The sequence below is a fragment of the Cyphomyrmex costatus genome, unplaced genomic scaffold, assembly GCF_001594065.2.
Source record: "Cyphomyrmex costatus isolate MS0001 unplaced genomic scaffold, Ccosl1.0 scaffold193, whole genome shotgun sequence".
Classification (NCBI taxonomy): domain Eukaryota; kingdom Metazoa; phylum Arthropoda; class Insecta; order Hymenoptera; family Formicidae; genus Cyphomyrmex; species Cyphomyrmex costatus.
In genome coordinates, this window is record NW_017275965.1 from 4,872,368 (window position 1) to 4,890,484 (window position 18,117).

Consider the following 18,117-nt stretch of genomic DNA (forward strand, 5'->3'; position numbering starts at 1 on the left):
ATTATTACATTCGTTTGTCCACTGTTTGTCCACGTTTGTCCGCCCGTTATTTTCATTTGTCCACCCTCCAAAAAAAAGTTATACACAAAAAAAATTGTAACATCCCCAAGTGGTTATTTTACACTATTACAAAAAATATAATAAACATAGGGTGGACAAACGTGGACAAACAGTGGACAAACAAATGTAATAATAATATTATCAATATTCGCATTTACAGATTCCAACTTTACAGAGCTGCTTTATGAAGTTGGCACCCTAAATGCGAATATTGGTAAAATCATTATTGCATTCGTTTGTCCACTGTTTGTCCACGTTTGTCCACCCGTTATTTTCATTTGTCCACCCTCCAAAAAAAAGTTATTAATGGGTAGACAATCACGTGCGCGTTGTGGACAAACGATACCCGTACATAATTATGAAAAATTATCACTTGGGGATGTTACAATTTTTTTTTGTGTATAACCTTTTTTTGCGGGGTGGACCAAAGTAAATAACGGGTGGACAAACGTGGACAAACAGTGGACAAACGAATGCAATAATGATATTACCAATATTCGCATTTAGGGGTGCCAACTTCACAGAGCTCTACGCGCGCGATTCTTTTTTTTTGAACGACCATATAATTTTCTCTTACAAAATTTACACCAAAGCATGGTCGATTAAGCTTTAAATTATAATTACATTTCTTTGCGTCTTATTAAATTCGTCATATTTGGAAAATCTTATTGATTTCCGCAACATTTCCGTCTGCCATATTGAATTTAAAAATTTGGAACACGGAATCAAAACCAGCGTTCGCGGTAACCCCCATTTACCTAATTTCGCCGAAATTTTTAAATTTTTATGTAATTCGTAACACTTTCCGTCCGCCATTTTGGATCAGCCATTTGGATTTTCCTAATTTTGATCACGGATTCGAAATCAGCGTCCGCGTAAGCCCCCTTAATCCAAATTTCGCCGAAATCGGAAAACCTTTAAGATTTTCGCATCTTTTCCGTCCGCCATATTGGATAAGTCTTTTTTAATTATTATAATTTTTACCATGTTTTTAAAAGAGCGTCCCCGAAAATTCCTTGTTACCAAAATTCACCATTTTCGGATTACTTTAACTGCCTCAACGAATAGAGACTTCAAAAAAGCGTAACACGCCAATTTTAAGATATGATGATAAAAGTTTACTGCATTTTCCCCGTTGCTTTTTGACGTACAAACTACGTAAACAATTTTCCCCTAACGGATTAATGTATGCTCGTGCCTGGTAATAATTTAATATATCAACTCGCTAACAACGGGGCGGCGAACTTATTCAATTTTAATTAGACTTCAGTTTCCCTTGCGTTTAGGTGGTTTTTAATACTTTTTAATCGAAAGAGGTAAGTTTCATCGATGCCTAAGTCGGTGAGTGTCGATTTTGCGAGACTTTGCTTCGTTTTTGATGTTGCCGATACATAATTACGTACTCCTCGTTTGACGGCTTAATTGGACGCATCTAACGAAACCGCCCGCGCCGCCCCGTTACGGAATTAATGGATTTACATAGGACGTTATACGTTCCGCAATTTACGCGTTTATAGAGGATATTTTATTAACGATGTGTGCCGATCATTAACAATGTGCACTCATCAGGCGAATGCGTTTCTTCTTTTTTTCAGGGAACTCAGATGCAGGAAGTAAGACAGGACGGCCAAGCGAGAAACTATCAGTCACAGGACGCCTACTCGTAATTACTTCATGCTTATTTCACGCTCACGTTAAATTACGGTCCTTCTATTTATAAAGATTCAAGAGAGAGACCTGCGGGTCTATTGTTTCATCTCAGATATCATTTCTTTCTTTCACTCTCATATTTATCTTGTTTATTATACAATCGACGTTAAGTGAAATAAATTGTTTCCCTATCATTAACGGTAATATTAATGCACGAGCAATATTATCATACCTGCAGCAATGTTATCATATCTACGGCGTGTATTATAATAATAACATGTTAATGCCTTCGTGAGATTAAACTTCCTATTGTATTGTGTTCTGCAGATCGTCTAGCGGAGCGGTGCCGAGGACAACGAAGATTGACGAGGAAAAGACAAAGTCACTCTCCAGAACTTATCACACGATTAAGGACATGATCTCGAGTCGTTTCGGACCTAGTCGCAAGGACATTGAGCCGGAACCGGAAGCCAGTCTAAACAACGTCACGGAGGAGCTGCGAAAGTCGAGCAGGAGCATCGACGATGACGAAACTAGGAAGAAGGAAGGGATTTATGGAAAACCTCGCGCGCAGGAGCCGGTTAATGTGCAACAATATTCAAAGAATACTTACGGTAAGTTAGACGCGACCAAGCAAGATGCTAGTCGGGCAATTAGGCGCGTTAAAGCGCAATGCTCAGCGAGGTGCCGTTAATTAGCTCATAAATGTTGATGAATTAATTTGAGGAAAGAGCCTGTTGAGCGGAACGTTAAATGGCGGAGTTGCATGTTTTATAAATATGAAACGGTGTATGCAAGCGTGTATGGTCTGCGTGCATAGCAACGGGCCTTTCCGCTCCTAGAAGAGCACTAGCCGAGCTCTGTATTTGCAAAAAATTAATGACATAAAGTTTGTTGCAGAAGAAACATTTTATATCGTTTATTCATTAATTTGTTTACACACAGCGATATTAATTAATTAATTACCGTGCAGCTGGGAGTTTAAATAATTAACCACTATAAATTCACAAAGTGTAGAAATATTTTAATTAATGCTACACTATGTAGCAATTGATACAATTTTAAAATGGAAAGTTGCAAGAGTTCCATTCGTAGTCTTCGTAATGATCTTTAAATAACGACAGCCAAGGTAACATTATATGTCACAGCTCTTGATGGCAAATTTATTGGATTATACATTTCTGATTTTTATTTAACAAGTGAGCTTACTTTGCCGCTCGTAACTTACAACTTGTCACTTACAAGTGCACGCGTCGTGTGAGACTTTCCTCCTTTTTACACGGTGTATTATTCGCACTCGCTCGTTGTGCAAACCTGTAAATTCACAATGTACGAAGACGAGAGCTTCGCACGCGCAATATCGCCGCTATTATTTCGCAATAAACGGTAAGCTTTAATACACGAGTAATATCTTTTCGTTTAATCGTTCACTTAAATCGAGATTAGCGGTCGATACATGAACATTAAATTTTTACGAACGGATGTAAAATTAATGATTCGCCAGTTTTTAACTGTTAAGTAAAATAAAGAAATAATTTTAAAGTCTTTTATGATAGGGGAAAAGACGAATACGTGATAAAAAAAATTACGATAGTCGAGTATGTTGAATATTTCAAAGATGATACATATAATATATACATATGTTGAAAAAGATCGGTGAAATCGACTATAAGATTTCGTATAGCTCATTCGACTATTTCTAACAATTGTTTTTATACGAAGTTTTTTTTATTGATATCTCAAATTTCATTACACCATATATATCCCTTATATTTTTTTTAATGTTTAAAAGTTCTTTGTAATTTTCCTGTTTTTAGCATTTTAAACCTCCTCTATAATTTCTATAACCGTAATAATGATTCGTTTGCACCATACGTGTGCTTCAACGTATGTAGTTGGCACATAAATGGAGGAGAAACTTTCCTTTTAATTAACTTCAGTGCGCAATGCATATTCATACATTTTAGCATTCCTGATAGCGTTCAGAACGAGCATGTACGTATATGATGCAACGTTTCAGTTGTACTTCTATACTTGAGTGTACGAGTATATTGAAACAGTTACTTCAAATCTTTACATAATACACATAGATGCATTTTTAATATGTAAATTTAACTATAGAAATATATACCAAATTTAACGGAAAGATAATGTATTTAACAGAGAAAAATAACGTTAATTTTAGAAACTAAACATGGTCAATAAGCTCGAATGAATAAATCTTAGTGAACAATTTGCCATTAAAGGGCCAACAGGTTATTAATGTATAATGAATATTGATGTTTATATAATATAAACGTTTCGACTCTGAATTTGAGTCTTTTTCAATATACAATGAGATAGTTTAAAAAAGTTTTTACATATTAATAAGAAGCGCAAATAAACGTTAAGGATTAAAATTAAACGCAATGATTATGCCCGACATTCTTCAAATTTTGCACATCAAATAGTTAGATTTGCTAGATGCATGAGAATAAAATTTTTTTTATAAAGTAATGTAATTCAACACACGTCTTAAACGTATACTGTGCAGTCTGAGCCTGAGCTAGTATTAATTGATCTTCTTTATGTAACGAATTGAAACAATATGAAATATTTGCTCTCATTGTTCAGGTCAATATGGTCACTCGTACGGCTATCAAAGTAACCAGCAAAATATACCTCTACCAGGTCAACTGCAGCCGACCGCGACTATTCAGCCGAATTTACCAGGGCAAAGCGCTCAGCTTCACGTAACACACCATACTCCGCCAGGAGGAATTCAAACAGTTCATCAAACTCAAGTTCCTGCTTTTGGCCAAACCACGACAGGTGCGCAGCAGGTGCAAAATGTTACGAGGGAGTACATGGTTCAGACATCGGGCGGTATGACCGGACAGCAAATACATCAAGGAATCCATCAGAATCCCACGCAAGCACAGGTACATCTCAAGATCAAAATGAGAAATGTTCGCGTCGATATCTGATATCTTCGATAAAACTCGCTGGTGAATAAATGATGCGAAAATTTGACGTTAACAACTTCTGCGTTTTCTTGTCTTTCAAAAGTCAAATTGATCAGTTCATGTGATATTCGAATAAAAAAAGTGATGAAATTATAAATTAATTGTGTATACTAAAATTAAAAAAGTTATTAAAGATAGAATTGATCACATCTGTCTTCTGACAATATTATCAAAAAGAGACCGTAACAATGCAACGAAAATGTTAAAATTATAAATAATATAAATTTAAAAAATGGAAAATGTTACAGATTTTTATTTTGTTTTTTTAATAAATAAAATTAATATTATAACGTTATATAAAATAATATATTAATTCATTATTATTTTATAAGATTAATAGAATTTGTTAACATCGTTTCTTCTTTTAAGCTGTGATGCTCTTCTCTCAAGGATGCAATATTATTTGAGATACTTTATCCTATAACAAAATATTTTTAAATAAAAAATAATTCTCTTGTCTTCCTCCGTTTTCTTTTATATAAGCTCTGATTTATTAAAAAAAATACAATTAATTTTATTTAAACTTTTCTTTAAAACAAATTTAAATAATTTTTAATAAAAAGTACAATTTATTTCATTAAAATTTTTCTTCAAAATACCTATATTTAAATTGCTTTCTGATAAGAAAAGATAGACGTATAAGTTTGTTGAACGAAATACACAGTTCGTGGTATTTCTCCATTCGACATTTTTGCGAGGGTGCGGATATTTGTTGCGTGCAGGAAACAGAAACTCATCGGCAAATGAAAAAATATGTCTCATATCTTGTCACCTGTCTCTTCATGACATCTCTTTCATATAAATTCAAATAAAATAACTACGTAGTCACGTAACAAGTAATTATGTTTTGTACAAAAGCTGACTGATGTACGCGGAGCATTAAACGGCATAATGTAATATTCGAATGATAATGTATAACGTGGCGTGACACGGCTCATACGAATGTTCCGTTTGTAGTATATAATGATTGATACTCGCTTAGCAGCGCGCCAACATTTTAACAGTTTGTTAAATAACGGTTGGTATAATGATAGTGAACGCGTGCAACACAGTGCTACGGAGCGCTAAATCACCGACGAACTGTGCGCAGTATATTACTCATAATGACGCATCTCAACAACTTTCTATGCAGTTGCGTACGCGATGGGAAAGATTCGTAGAGAAGTCTGTAAAATTTACATAACCACGCTGAAAATTGTACGGGATTACTCTTTTTTTTATAATGCGATCCATGCAATGGCGATGATCGAGGTTGATGCGTGATGTGGTAGTTAGGATAAAAAGTACGGAAGAGAGTTCCAACATGAAAAATAACGTATAAGAAAAATTCATAAGTTCTTTTACGTATAAAATTTAAAAATACTGTCTAATAAAACAATTATTAAATTGAAATAAAATAAATACAATTGCAAAATAATAATATTAATATTTAATAATTATGATAATATTATGGGAATCCAAGGTAAAATCTAAATAAAAAATGCTCATGTCAACCTTCGTTCTGTATACGTTGATACATAAATGGTATATTCTTAACAGATATATACAATTTGCAATAAATTAAGTACCTACTAAACGAAGTTAAAGTAAACACAAACTTTTTGATTCTGTATTTGACGGAGACCTGTCCAGGTCAAGTATTTATACATTACTAGTTTGTACTTAACTTCCACTACCAAAGAGAATTGAAATCCAGAGTCAAAATATTTGCATTTTCTTTAGTTTCGTTTGGTAAGTACATTTTAATTGGTTGGTGATGTATGACATGTGTGTACGCGTGTATGTGTATAATGTGAATTGTATCTATGGTTTTATGAATACATAATTTATGCACCAACATCCGCGGAAGCTCACATATGCATTTTGCTCATATTAGAATAATTATTAAATTTATTACAATTAAATTTATTACAATAATTGTTTAAACGTTATCAATTTGCGACAAAAAGCATACAGGCCAATTATCCATTTAATAATAAATTATTATTGACATTTCGGTTAAACAATTTAAGAATAGGATATCACAAGTGTTGTTACGAATAAATAATTTTACTTGTAAAAGAAAATAAAGTAATACAGTTATCGAACACTAAAAACTAGTGAATTATCGTGCCGATACGCACGTCTGTAAAAGCTAATTAAAGCTTAACTGAAGTAGATTTCCACTATGTTAATAGTTCTACAAAAAGCAGATAGGCATTCACGATTTAACGGTAACTTATTGTTAACGAGCCGGTTGGTTGGTTTAGGGGCAAGGCACAGCAGTGCAAAAACCGCATGGTCTATCCGTACAACAGCATCAAGTGGGCAATGCGATGTCGACGACGAGTCCAAGCTTCCAGAGTCCTCAGCAGTTACTTCATCAGAATCAGAACCATCATCAGAGTCCACGATTCGCACAACAGCACGCTCAGAACATGCATCAGCGTCAGCAATTAATCCAACAGATGCACCAGCAGCAAATGGCCGGCCAACAGGGCTCGCAAACTGCAAGTGCGCGAAATATGCAGCAGTCATATTTTCCCAATAGCGTATCTTATCAACAGTATCAGCAGGCGCGACAGGCGATGTCGAGGTCGCAGATCGATCTTCCGAGCACGTCAAGACAAGCGCAAGAGCTCCGAGTATCGGGCCAAGAGGTTTACTACCATTATGCTCAAGGAAGGGCTCGTTATGGCATTCCCCAGGTGTATATGAAGACCGAGAGTAATCAGGAAACGGAATTTCAGAGGCGAAACTCTGCGAAAGGTATCGAGAAAGCGGCTTCACAGCCGCAACTCTGTTACGAAGATGAACGAAATACCGAGGTTTCGAAGAATCCCGGAGAGAATATGAAGAATTTAATAGTAGATCCGTTGGATAAAGAGAGGTAAGATTTAAAGAAAATTATTGTACTATACACAAGAGTTTTATATAGATATAACAAATATAACTGACGTAATATTTTTGTCAGTGTGGTAACACTTACAAAAAATATTATATAATATTTTGAAGAATTATTAAAGTAACATGGATGTACATACATTGAGAAGAAGGAAATGCTCGTATTCAGAACGCGCTTTTATCGAATAAGTGCGCGCTTTTATTTCTGAAATTCTATAGTATGTATAACGTAAACTATATGCCAAATGCGCGCTAACATCGTTATAAGCGCGTTCTGAATACGATCCATAGCGATAGCAAAACTATGTAGGTGACAACTATACAAGTTTTATTCGTACAGAATTAATACACATAATTGAATACTTTATGGTTACTGCAGCTATAAAATGATTTATTAAATAATATATATAATGATGATATAATATTAAATAAGTTTTATAATAAATAATATAGATATTATTTATTATAAAATATACATTTAACTGTATACATTAATTACACACAATATAAAATTATAAAACTTATACAGATGTCACACTATGTTTTTCTTTGAGAATGCAGTGTATTAGAGCTTTAAAAGCTTAGCGCTCTAAGAACACTGTACATTTTAGATATGAGATTACGGTAGAAGATCGAAGTCAATGTGAGCCCGGAAGAAACGGATTACAAAGGAATGAGGAGTATCGACCGGAAACCAGTTTCGGTATTCGAAGAGATGAGACACGAACATCAAAGAGAGAGCAAGAACAGGGATCGTCGGGTCAAGAGGGAGGTCAGAATTCGGTAGAGGGAAATTCTGTGCAGAAGAGGATCGAAGAGTTGCAGAAGAGAACGGAGCAGGAGGGTCATTTAAACTCCAAGCCACCAAAGGATGATACGGACGGCTTAAGGGTCGGTTTAGCTACGAAAATGATCGGCGAGGCATCGAAAAGGCTCGATGGACAATATAGCGGGAAGGAATCCGTCGTGAAATCAGATAGGAAAGACGATCTGGAGCAGGGTATCGGCCGATTGAAGATCCAGAATCAAGGCTCAGGCTCGGATTACGACAAGGCTGGCCAGAGTTCTTCGAATGTCGATTCAGGAAGGGGCTCCGCAGTCTATTCGAGTGGAAGATGCCCGCCGCCCGATGATCAAACTTTAGCGCAAGGTAAGAATTGACTTTCTGATTTCACCTTGAACTTTTTGATTGTAGTCATCTTACTACATACATACATAGACATACATGCTTTTGGACTACTTTTTCCAGCGTCAGCTGTTTTCTGTGAAAAGGCCAATCGATTTTTATATACTCGGTCTTAGACTTTCATTCTTAATAATCAAATAATAATATGTAATAAAAAAGTATATTTTACGATTTTTTAACATCTCAATTTTATAAACATTTTACTTTCTATTATTAGCTGACAAAATTATATTTTTCTCTTTCTTTTTGTTATGAGATATTACTTCCCACATTTGTTAGGAAAATAATTGTTTGCTACTTAATGTTTGCAAAAATATAAATTTACAAAAGAATCATATGCTTCACGAAGTTTTTTTATACATTTCTTATAATATTTTATTAAAGATATCTAAAAATGACACAAATTATTGTATTTTAGAAAAAATTTGTAATTGCTTTACTTATTTATATAATATTATAAAAATTGATTACAATACATTATTTTAATTAATAATAAAAAATAAATAGGTGTGCTATTTTAATTAATTATATCTTAAAAGTGGTGATACTTATCTCTATATGTATCATTTTTTATATTCGTGATTTATTAGTTGCAATTTATAATATTAGAGTCGCAATTTTATTTTTCTTTCGAAGAAAAGTTCGAAAGCATCGGTCGTTCTGTCAGAATATATGATTTCTATCTCTTTGTTTCTCTTCGGCAGCACAAGATTCCGAATGGGTGGACATAGTGGAGTCAGAGCTGAGGAGTATTTTGGAGCCCAGGGACGTTCCAGCGATGGCGCACTCCACTCTGTCCGAAAGTGTATCCTCGGTGACACCGCCTCTGCCACCATTGTCACCCCATGACAGTCCACGTACGCCGAGAAATCGATACTCAACGAGGTAACTCAACTTCAAACAGGTCCCTCTTCTTCATGCAACCGGTGTTACTTCCGGTCACCGCCTTTAGTCACTTCCGATTCTGTTACCTTCCTCGTATATCGAAATTCCGATATCGATGTCTCGCCGAAAAGTGGCCTTTACTATGTTAAAAATAAATGCTTTTCTATTGCAACTTTATAAACTGTTAATCACGCGAGACTCGGATGCAAGATTTAATTTGAAATGTCAATTTTTGATTACTCTCTCTCTCTCTCTCTCTCTTCTTTAATTTTAAAAAAATAATCTCCGACACGAGATATTTTCAATAAATTATTTTTACAAAGCAATCATTGATTATACAAAGGAATTTAATTTTTATGTAACATTTTGCTATTACTTCAAATGTAAGTGCTTGTAATACTAATAGACATGTATTTGTTTTAGTTTGCCGTATGGATCGAAACCAAGTTATAACGATTACGGCAAGGCTATGGAAAAGAGGGGTTTCTCGAGCAGCACAAAACATCGTGGCGCTTCGACGTCTAAAAAGGAGGCTGCAAAAAAGTTTTCTCACCGTAAGTATTTCTTTAAATATTATATAAAATCTTCCTTCAGTTTTTTTTTTTCAATTTTTACTCTTATTGTATATTTTTTCTAAACAAGTAATACATACTTGTAATACATACAAAGATAACAAATATTTGTTATCTTTATATAAAAAGTATAATTATTTATTATAAATAATATTGAATTTTTTATGATCAAATTTATATAATTTTAAAATAGTTAATTTTACTGAGAATTCTAATTTTTTAAATTTAATATTTCTGTGATATTAATATTCACACTTTTTAGTTTTTGGTGTAGAAGCTGCTGATTTAACATCCACCACGACAGGACTTGATTTGGACTCCATGTTGGATAGAAGCGATTCCGATCTCAGTACCACTGATGCAAGGACAATTAGGAAACAACTGGAAGGATTAGAAAATATGTATAGCGAAGTGAGTACAATATTATCTTAATAAAATATCATTCGTCTTTTTTATTGTTATTTGTTTCTTCTTTAAAAATAAGGAAAAAATGTATCAAATCCAGAAGAGAAAACGTATTACTCTTTCATTCTTTTGAAACTAAAAATATATATGTTGTGTTACCAAATTTGTATAAAAAATTTGTTTCAAATACAGATATGATTTTTTATTTTATTAATATAACTCAATATAAGAAATGATTTCTCATCATTTTATTAATATAATTCAAGTAGAGGCAAGATGCGTGGTATTTTGTATCTATCTTCTAGTGCAAGTTAAAAAGCATTGAATATGTTGCTCTTTTTAGTCGCAGAAAAATAACAGCGTATGTTAAAGTTAACGAGGACATTGTACGCGTGTTGAAAAGTGTTCAGGATGGCATGAGCGTAATTGAATTTATTTTAATTTGCATGTGAAAAAATTGTCTCAGGTACTTAAATTACTCGGTGGCAGCGTAAAAAAGAGGCGGAAGGCTAGAGGACTCACTAGTTATGGTTCAGTTTCATCGTTACCGACATCCTCTGTGTCATCAAGACCTGTCACAAGGCATCATGACAAACGTAGATCTCACGTAATTGACGACAGAATGAAGAAAGCCAAAGACATTAAGGTGGGTGATTATATACAGCAAAATTTCGTTTATTTACGAACTTATTGAGGGGACAAGACAGTTCCAATAACTGAATGATATGGATAATAGAGGTTCACTATCTCTCCCCTCTACTATAGTATTTATTAGTTCCGATAACAGGACTGATAGTCAGAAAACTGGAGTCAATCACGAACTACTATTATCCGAATTGCGTCGGCGTTGTTCGGATGATAGGAGCTATTAATTCAGATATTTGAAATTGAACATGACTTTACTCGTATAAATTATGCAGATAAACGGAGTTCTACTGTACACATATTTGGCGTTAATTTTAATTAATTTAATAATTTTTATTAAAATTTATCCTCTCATATATGCTCTCATATATGCTCTACTCAATCTTCCACAGTGAGTTTTAAAATATAAAACGTACTGCATTGTTGTTAATGTCGCTAACTAAATTAATGTATTGTACAAAGGAAAATTATTATCCTTTAAAATTATTATTATTATTAAATTACAGTGAAATGTAATTTTAATTGTTTAGAGCATCAACAAGCGTTTTCAGCGACTAGAATCTCACGTGGTAACACTGGCAAGATCAGTGGCCCACCTGAGCTCGGAGATGAGGACTCAGCATCTGATGATACAGGTGAGAAAACCAGTTAACAACACTTACGGCATGAAACAAACTGGAATTTCCAAGATTCTACTACTATCAGGTTTTCGCAGGAAATGGAGAGCATAAAATGCGAGATCGCAGCCCTCAGAACACAAACGAGCATGGCGATGGTGAGATCGCAGTCGCAGCCCCTAATCAAGGATTCGGAACTGCCGGCACTTTCGAATCCCTCGAGAGTGAAGAAACTGACCAAGTTTTTCGGCACGGAACCTCCCCTCATCAGACTGTTCCTGAGGGAACTTGGGTATGAGGTATGTACATTCGCTATGTCATGCGCGATTTTGCGAAGATAAGCCAATGTCAGTAAAAATTCTTTGATCAATCTAAAAAAAATTGCTTTTTCTTAGATGATAAAAATATTGATATGATTTATCTGAATCATAAATTTTTTGTGTGTTGTGTGTGACTGTTTAAATTTTTTTAATTTTTAATAGAACTTTTTACTATTGATTGAAATTTCTATCTTCAACAATAATTATAATTTTAGAAATACGCGACCGCTTTCGAGAAAGAGAAAGTCGGGATGGTGGAGTTGCCTTACCTGAGTGAGGAGAGACTTCAAAAGATGGGGGTTCCTTTAGGTCCAAGGTTAAGAATCCTCCAGGAAGCAAGAATCTCGGTGTGCAAGGATCCGATTTACGTAGTATAAATCTTGCGAACGGTGCAAAAACATTTCGCAATGCAAGCAGACGGAATTGCGAAAAAAATGCCAATAAAGAGAAGAATGAAGAACAAAAATCAAACGAGGAATATTTGTTTTGTGCCGTTGACCGATGAACGCATTAGAACGTTCCTCGGGGCATTTCTCGTAAACGAGCTCGAGAGCTCGAAACGGTCCGTTTGAGCGACAGCTCTTTTCCCCGTTTCAATCAATAGCCGTTTGAAAGCTATGCTCACGAAATGCTGAAATTGTTTCACCACGTCTTTAGGTTGACAGATTTGTTTTGTTGTAAGTTCACCGCTGTACATTTTCAGGAGAATCCGAATATGTAATCAATTCGTAAAATAATAATTTAATTAACGTAAAAGCGGTTTTGTTTGAGGTAGATTAAAATTTGAAGAATTAATTTCGAATACATATTTGCATATTTAAATAAATAAAAACAGAATGAAAAACGCTCTAAGTATAAAAATTGAAATATTTAAAGAAAATATTTTTCAAATAATATGATATATTGTTTATCGTTATATCATAAAATGATATATTGATATTATAAATCTTTATAAAACTAGTAGTCTTTGTATATATCGTCTTTTCGAACAAATTTTTCGAAAATACGCTACATATTGATCATTTCAGCTAATTTCGAACGTATTTATTTCGGATATATTTATAAAGATATCATCGCGTAAGCATTCTTGGAATATTTCGCATTTTCTCGTTATCGTAAATCGATAATGCGTTTCTTCGAATATTGCGAAATAATTGGTTTACGATGGAAGTTACGCTGGGATTAAAATAGAAACTTAAAAAACATATATTGACATTATGAACTTTAAGTTATATACTTAATGTTGTTTATAAACTTTTCTTGTTGTATCCAAAGGATTATAATGAATAAGCATCAAGAAAAAATGAAAGTGGTCGAATATATAATTATAATATATAATTTTTAGATAAAAAACAAATTGAACAGTTACGAGGGAATCAATCAAAATGTAAATACGATACTACTGATTAACTAATCGGTAGTGCTAGAAGATTTATACCGTTCTTGTATTATATAAGAAAAGTAGAGACACAAAGACGATCCACGAGGATCTCAATTCTCATATCGTTCGCTAAATAATGAGATTACTATGTAGATTTAGATTTTACGTGCGGGTTAAAAGCCGATGTTACGGCTCTACCGTGTACGGTTAGCCGTATTCGTGGCGCTGATAAAGTCGATGATTAAACGCGAGAAGAGCTGCGCACATTGGGAACAAAACAATCTCACACAAGTATGTTTGCCAAAGAGACGTACATCGTCGAAGTGGTATGGCCGAGATTTTTTTCATTATATACATTCCAATATTGTAGTATCTTTTTTCGATAACATTGCATAAATATCAATTATTTTCTATTATTGCATTGTAAAAGTCTGCGCCCAATTCTGTGAGAAGTGGTAGTATTTTCTGCCAATTTTGAAATATCGTGTATAAACGTTTTATAGAACCTTTAGTTTGTAAAGCATAAAAAAAGCTAGACTATGAGATTTTTTCTTTTTTGTTACCGAATGTGTATGTATTATTTTAAAGATTTTGTTTATTTTGAGATAGATATAGATAATTTATACGGAACAATTAGATTTGGCATAAAAGAATTCTTTTGCAATATATTTTTGCTCGCTTCATATTTTTACTGCCCGAAATTTCGGTCGCATGGCAGCATGCGCCGCGTTATGTCGATACCAAAGAATCGATACCTGTTCCCTTGTCGCAACGACAACAATAATCGCTGCTTGTGATCGCGGGTCATAGGAACGAAAAGATACGCCACTATAATACGAGTAAAAGAACTCTGTATTCTCGAAAGAACTCTATGTTCAAGAATACTTAGAATACATGTGCGTAAGAGTGTGAAGTTACTGAATAATAATGTGCATCGTTAATGGATTGTTTATAAATTTGATTGTACTTCCAGCAATTAGCTATGATTAATATATTAAGAATGGTAGACAAATTAAGAGTTTTCTAGCTGGTGCTACGTGTCTCTATATTTTCATTTTTTCTCCTGACGATATATTATACTTATTGAGTATTGTACAGTTAATTAGTTTTTTGTAAGTGTTTCTATTATTATATTATTATTATTGTATTATTAATATTATTTTCGTCTTAATATTTGTATTATTATTAGTATAATGATAATAATTATTACTATATCACGTGTTTTGTTAAATTTTGTATTTAATAAATGATATTATTGCAGGTAAAACTCTCTTCTAGGATTTATTTAATACCGATAAATGTTCATTAGTTTCGTAATGTTAAGCTGCTTACAAAGCCGCTTTAATAATGTAACAACTGGGAATATAATACTAGAATTGATGGAACGATTGTACATAACATTGTTCCTTGCTTCACGTGCAATTAGAATCAATGCTTGTTAGCAGAAACGTCGAAACACACACACATTAATAGTTTCAGAATTACGAATTGAAAATTACATTTGAAGCACATATATATCGTATCTTATATTTTGGAACTATTAGAATTTTTTATCGATATAACAATTATTTGCAACTTCTTTCGAAAATTCGTGTGCAAAAATTTACACGATGTGTTTTCTGAACTTTTTGCCGCGACCAGTTCCTGCATCAATCAACTGATTTCAATTGAATAATTGCGCATTAACTGTTACAACGTATGCCGTACAAGTCGGGTCAAGTGATCTGTTATTATGGCCCCTGACCTCGGGCCACGCCGAGCTGCGCTGGCAATCGGTGCTCCGGATGATAATTATTTCATTTGCGATCTTATCTTCGATCGATTGTAACAAGGACCGGAAGCGCCTCCTTCGTGCAACAAGGTTTGTAAAAATGGGTTTCTTATTACACGCGCATCTGACAATGGTAACGATTGCCGCGCTAATCGTCACATTAATTGTAATTTCTAACGATGGAAATGTTTTGATGAATGGATTCGCGAAAATGGGATAACTATACATTTCATTGAACTTCAGAGATACTTTATCTTGTGTAAAACTCCGACGTTAATGGTGAGATTTCTCTCAGTTTAACATTGTAGGAAGATAGATTAACAAATTACTATTGACTTCTATATATGTGTTTTGATTTAATTTACTCCTCCAAGTTGGATAATTTATTTAAGCAATTTTTATGTTTAAAATACTTAAAGCAAATTATGCAAATTATTGTGACGTTAACTTTAATTGAAGTGAACTGAATTTAAAACAGTTAAACGATATTTTATCTATAAAGTGTGTTTTTTGATATAAAAATAACTATTTTTTTTTAAATGAATGTATTTAATTATTTAATTATTAATATATGAATATTAATATATGTGAATATTAATATCAACTTAACATGAAAAGTTAAATTAAGAAAGCTAATTTAAAATCGTTTTTTTTTTAGTTTAGAAAACTATAGATTTTATAAAGTATTTTATATAAAAAAAATAAAGCTTTCAGAATTTATATTATACTTCAATCAAAAAATATGGCAGTATTTACTAAAATGTTATTTTGCAATCAAACAATAAATAACATTGAAATATCAATTGTATGTTTTGGCGCCATTAATCTAATCTAACTTGGTTGGTCGCTCATCTGCTCGTGTACCCCAGTCTGTATAAGCCAGGAATATAATTATCGCAGGCGCCGCGAGTGGATGTAACAGTATGAAGATAAATGAAACTGATACTCCCTCGATATTCCCTCCCGATGACAAATTTATAAACACGAGGATAATTAAAAGAACAATTGTGAAAGAAACAATAATAGACATTGAACGGATAAAAATCGGTTGATTGATGAATTTAATTGACGATCGAATGAAAAGTAACGCTTCCGATTATGTTCAACGGATGACCCACATTCCTATTTTCCTTCGTCGAAGATAAAAGAATCAAAGCGATTGAGTTTAAAGTGATTTAAGGGACCGCGATTCAGATGAGCTCTCACGTCGTTACTTGGCGCGTATTGTAAATTTCGACAGAATCGACGGCGAGACCGTCTTCCGGCCACTTTTATCAGGAAATGCACAATTTAACAATTGTGGCCAATTATTTTTCTAGCGGTCTCGTCTTTGATTGGACATCTGAGGCCGCGTTACATTGTAGGCCTTTGCATCGCACGGTATGTCACCGTGTGTAACTGAACAAACGATCGTCTATTGTGTCGTCTATTGTGTCTCACATTATGTTTGTCCAAGGATGTTTTGCATATATAGATCGAATCACACGGTCGTAGTATTATATTTAGCAACTTATTATTGCTGATGTATGAATGAATGGAAACATTAATTTAATTGTTTGCTATCATACATAAATGAATTTTAATTATAAATACACGCATTAGAAAATCATGTACATTTAAAATAAAATGAGTACACATTTAATGAGTACACATAAAATTGTTTTGTTAATATTTAAATAAAATAAATATATATTGTGTTATACTTGTGTTATATTATCAAAAATATCTGATATATTTCTCTAAATAAATAATATATTTTTAACAATTTTTATTTGATAGAAAGGTCACTAAAATATATTATTAATTCGATATCTTGCAATATCTTGTCTACGTGTATGTGTGTTCATAAATCCAATTGGTTTCCGCAGATAGATCACTTCGGAAATAGCAAAATTAAAACTCGTGCGATTAATTAATATCTAAGGACGTGTGGACTGATCACATTTTAAATATGAACACGTTTCACTTGAACATTTAAAAAGTAAGTGACGCCTGGCTAGTATAAAAATAGATTTACTTTTAAATACGCAGCATAAAGGCTGATATATATATATATATATATATATATATTCATATAGTCTATTTTAAAACCATCTTAAGATGTCATAAACCAATCACAGAGCCGTATTAGTACTCTGAGACATTACTTATAAAGATGATCTTGAAATATGAATAACTATGAATACTAATTACAGAGATATAGTATTCCATTTCTTCCATGCGGTATTCATATATATCTATTATAAATTATAACGGCTTTACTTCAATTGCAAAAGGAATTACCTCGTGGCGGTAGCGTCAATATTATCTCTAATTAATAAATTTTATTTATGATTACTAGACTGATTTGATTTCATGCACATTTAAAACGTACACATATATCATATATAAATGTATACATATATATAAATTATACACAAAGTACTGATAGTTAATTAATAGTTCTATAAATCCAATATATGTATATTCTGTCTTACGTAAATTTAACTTACACTTAAAGTATTTAAAATAAAATTAAAACATCTCGAAAAATTAGATCAAATTGATTTTTAATACAATTTCCACGAAATATTTTTGTACTGGTTAAGAATCGTTAGTTGATTGTAATAATATATTTCTATAAAGCTGTTTAATTATTATTATTCTGATAAATATTTATTGTATCTGAAATATATGACATAAAGATGGGTGCAATGGAACGCAGCATCATTGATATGAATAAATCATTTATTTCACT

General features: G+C 33.1%; 1 protein-coding gene across 1 annotated transcript in view; it reads left to right on the forward strand.

Moving 5' to 3' along the window:
- The window catches only part of LOC108772851 (uncharacterized), a 28,105-nt gene extending 15,193 nt beyond the window's left edge, over positions 1–12,912 (forward strand). The window contains exons 4-15 of the mRNA XM_018538489.1: positions 1,656–1,723; positions 2,038–2,324; positions 4,324–4,631; positions 6,965–7,584; positions 8,210–8,748; positions 9,489–9,669; positions 10,093–10,223; positions 10,504–10,652; positions 11,113–11,292; positions 11,822–11,926; positions 12,007–12,207; positions 12,444–12,912. Coding sequence (XP_018393991.1) covers positions 1,656–1,723; positions 2,038–2,324; positions 4,324–4,631; positions 6,965–7,584; positions 8,210–8,748; positions 9,489–9,669; positions 10,093–10,223; positions 10,504–10,652; positions 11,113–11,292; positions 11,822–11,926; positions 12,007–12,207; positions 12,444–12,605 — 2,931 coding nt within the window. The 3' untranslated portion in view covers positions 12,606–12,912. The remainder of the gene's footprint in view (positions 1–1,655; positions 1,724–2,037; positions 2,325–4,323; positions 4,632–6,964; positions 7,585–8,209; positions 8,749–9,488; positions 9,670–10,092; positions 10,224–10,503; positions 10,653–11,112; positions 11,293–11,821; positions 11,927–12,006; positions 12,208–12,443) is intronic.
- Positions 12,913–18,117: the final 5,205 nt, after the last annotated feature.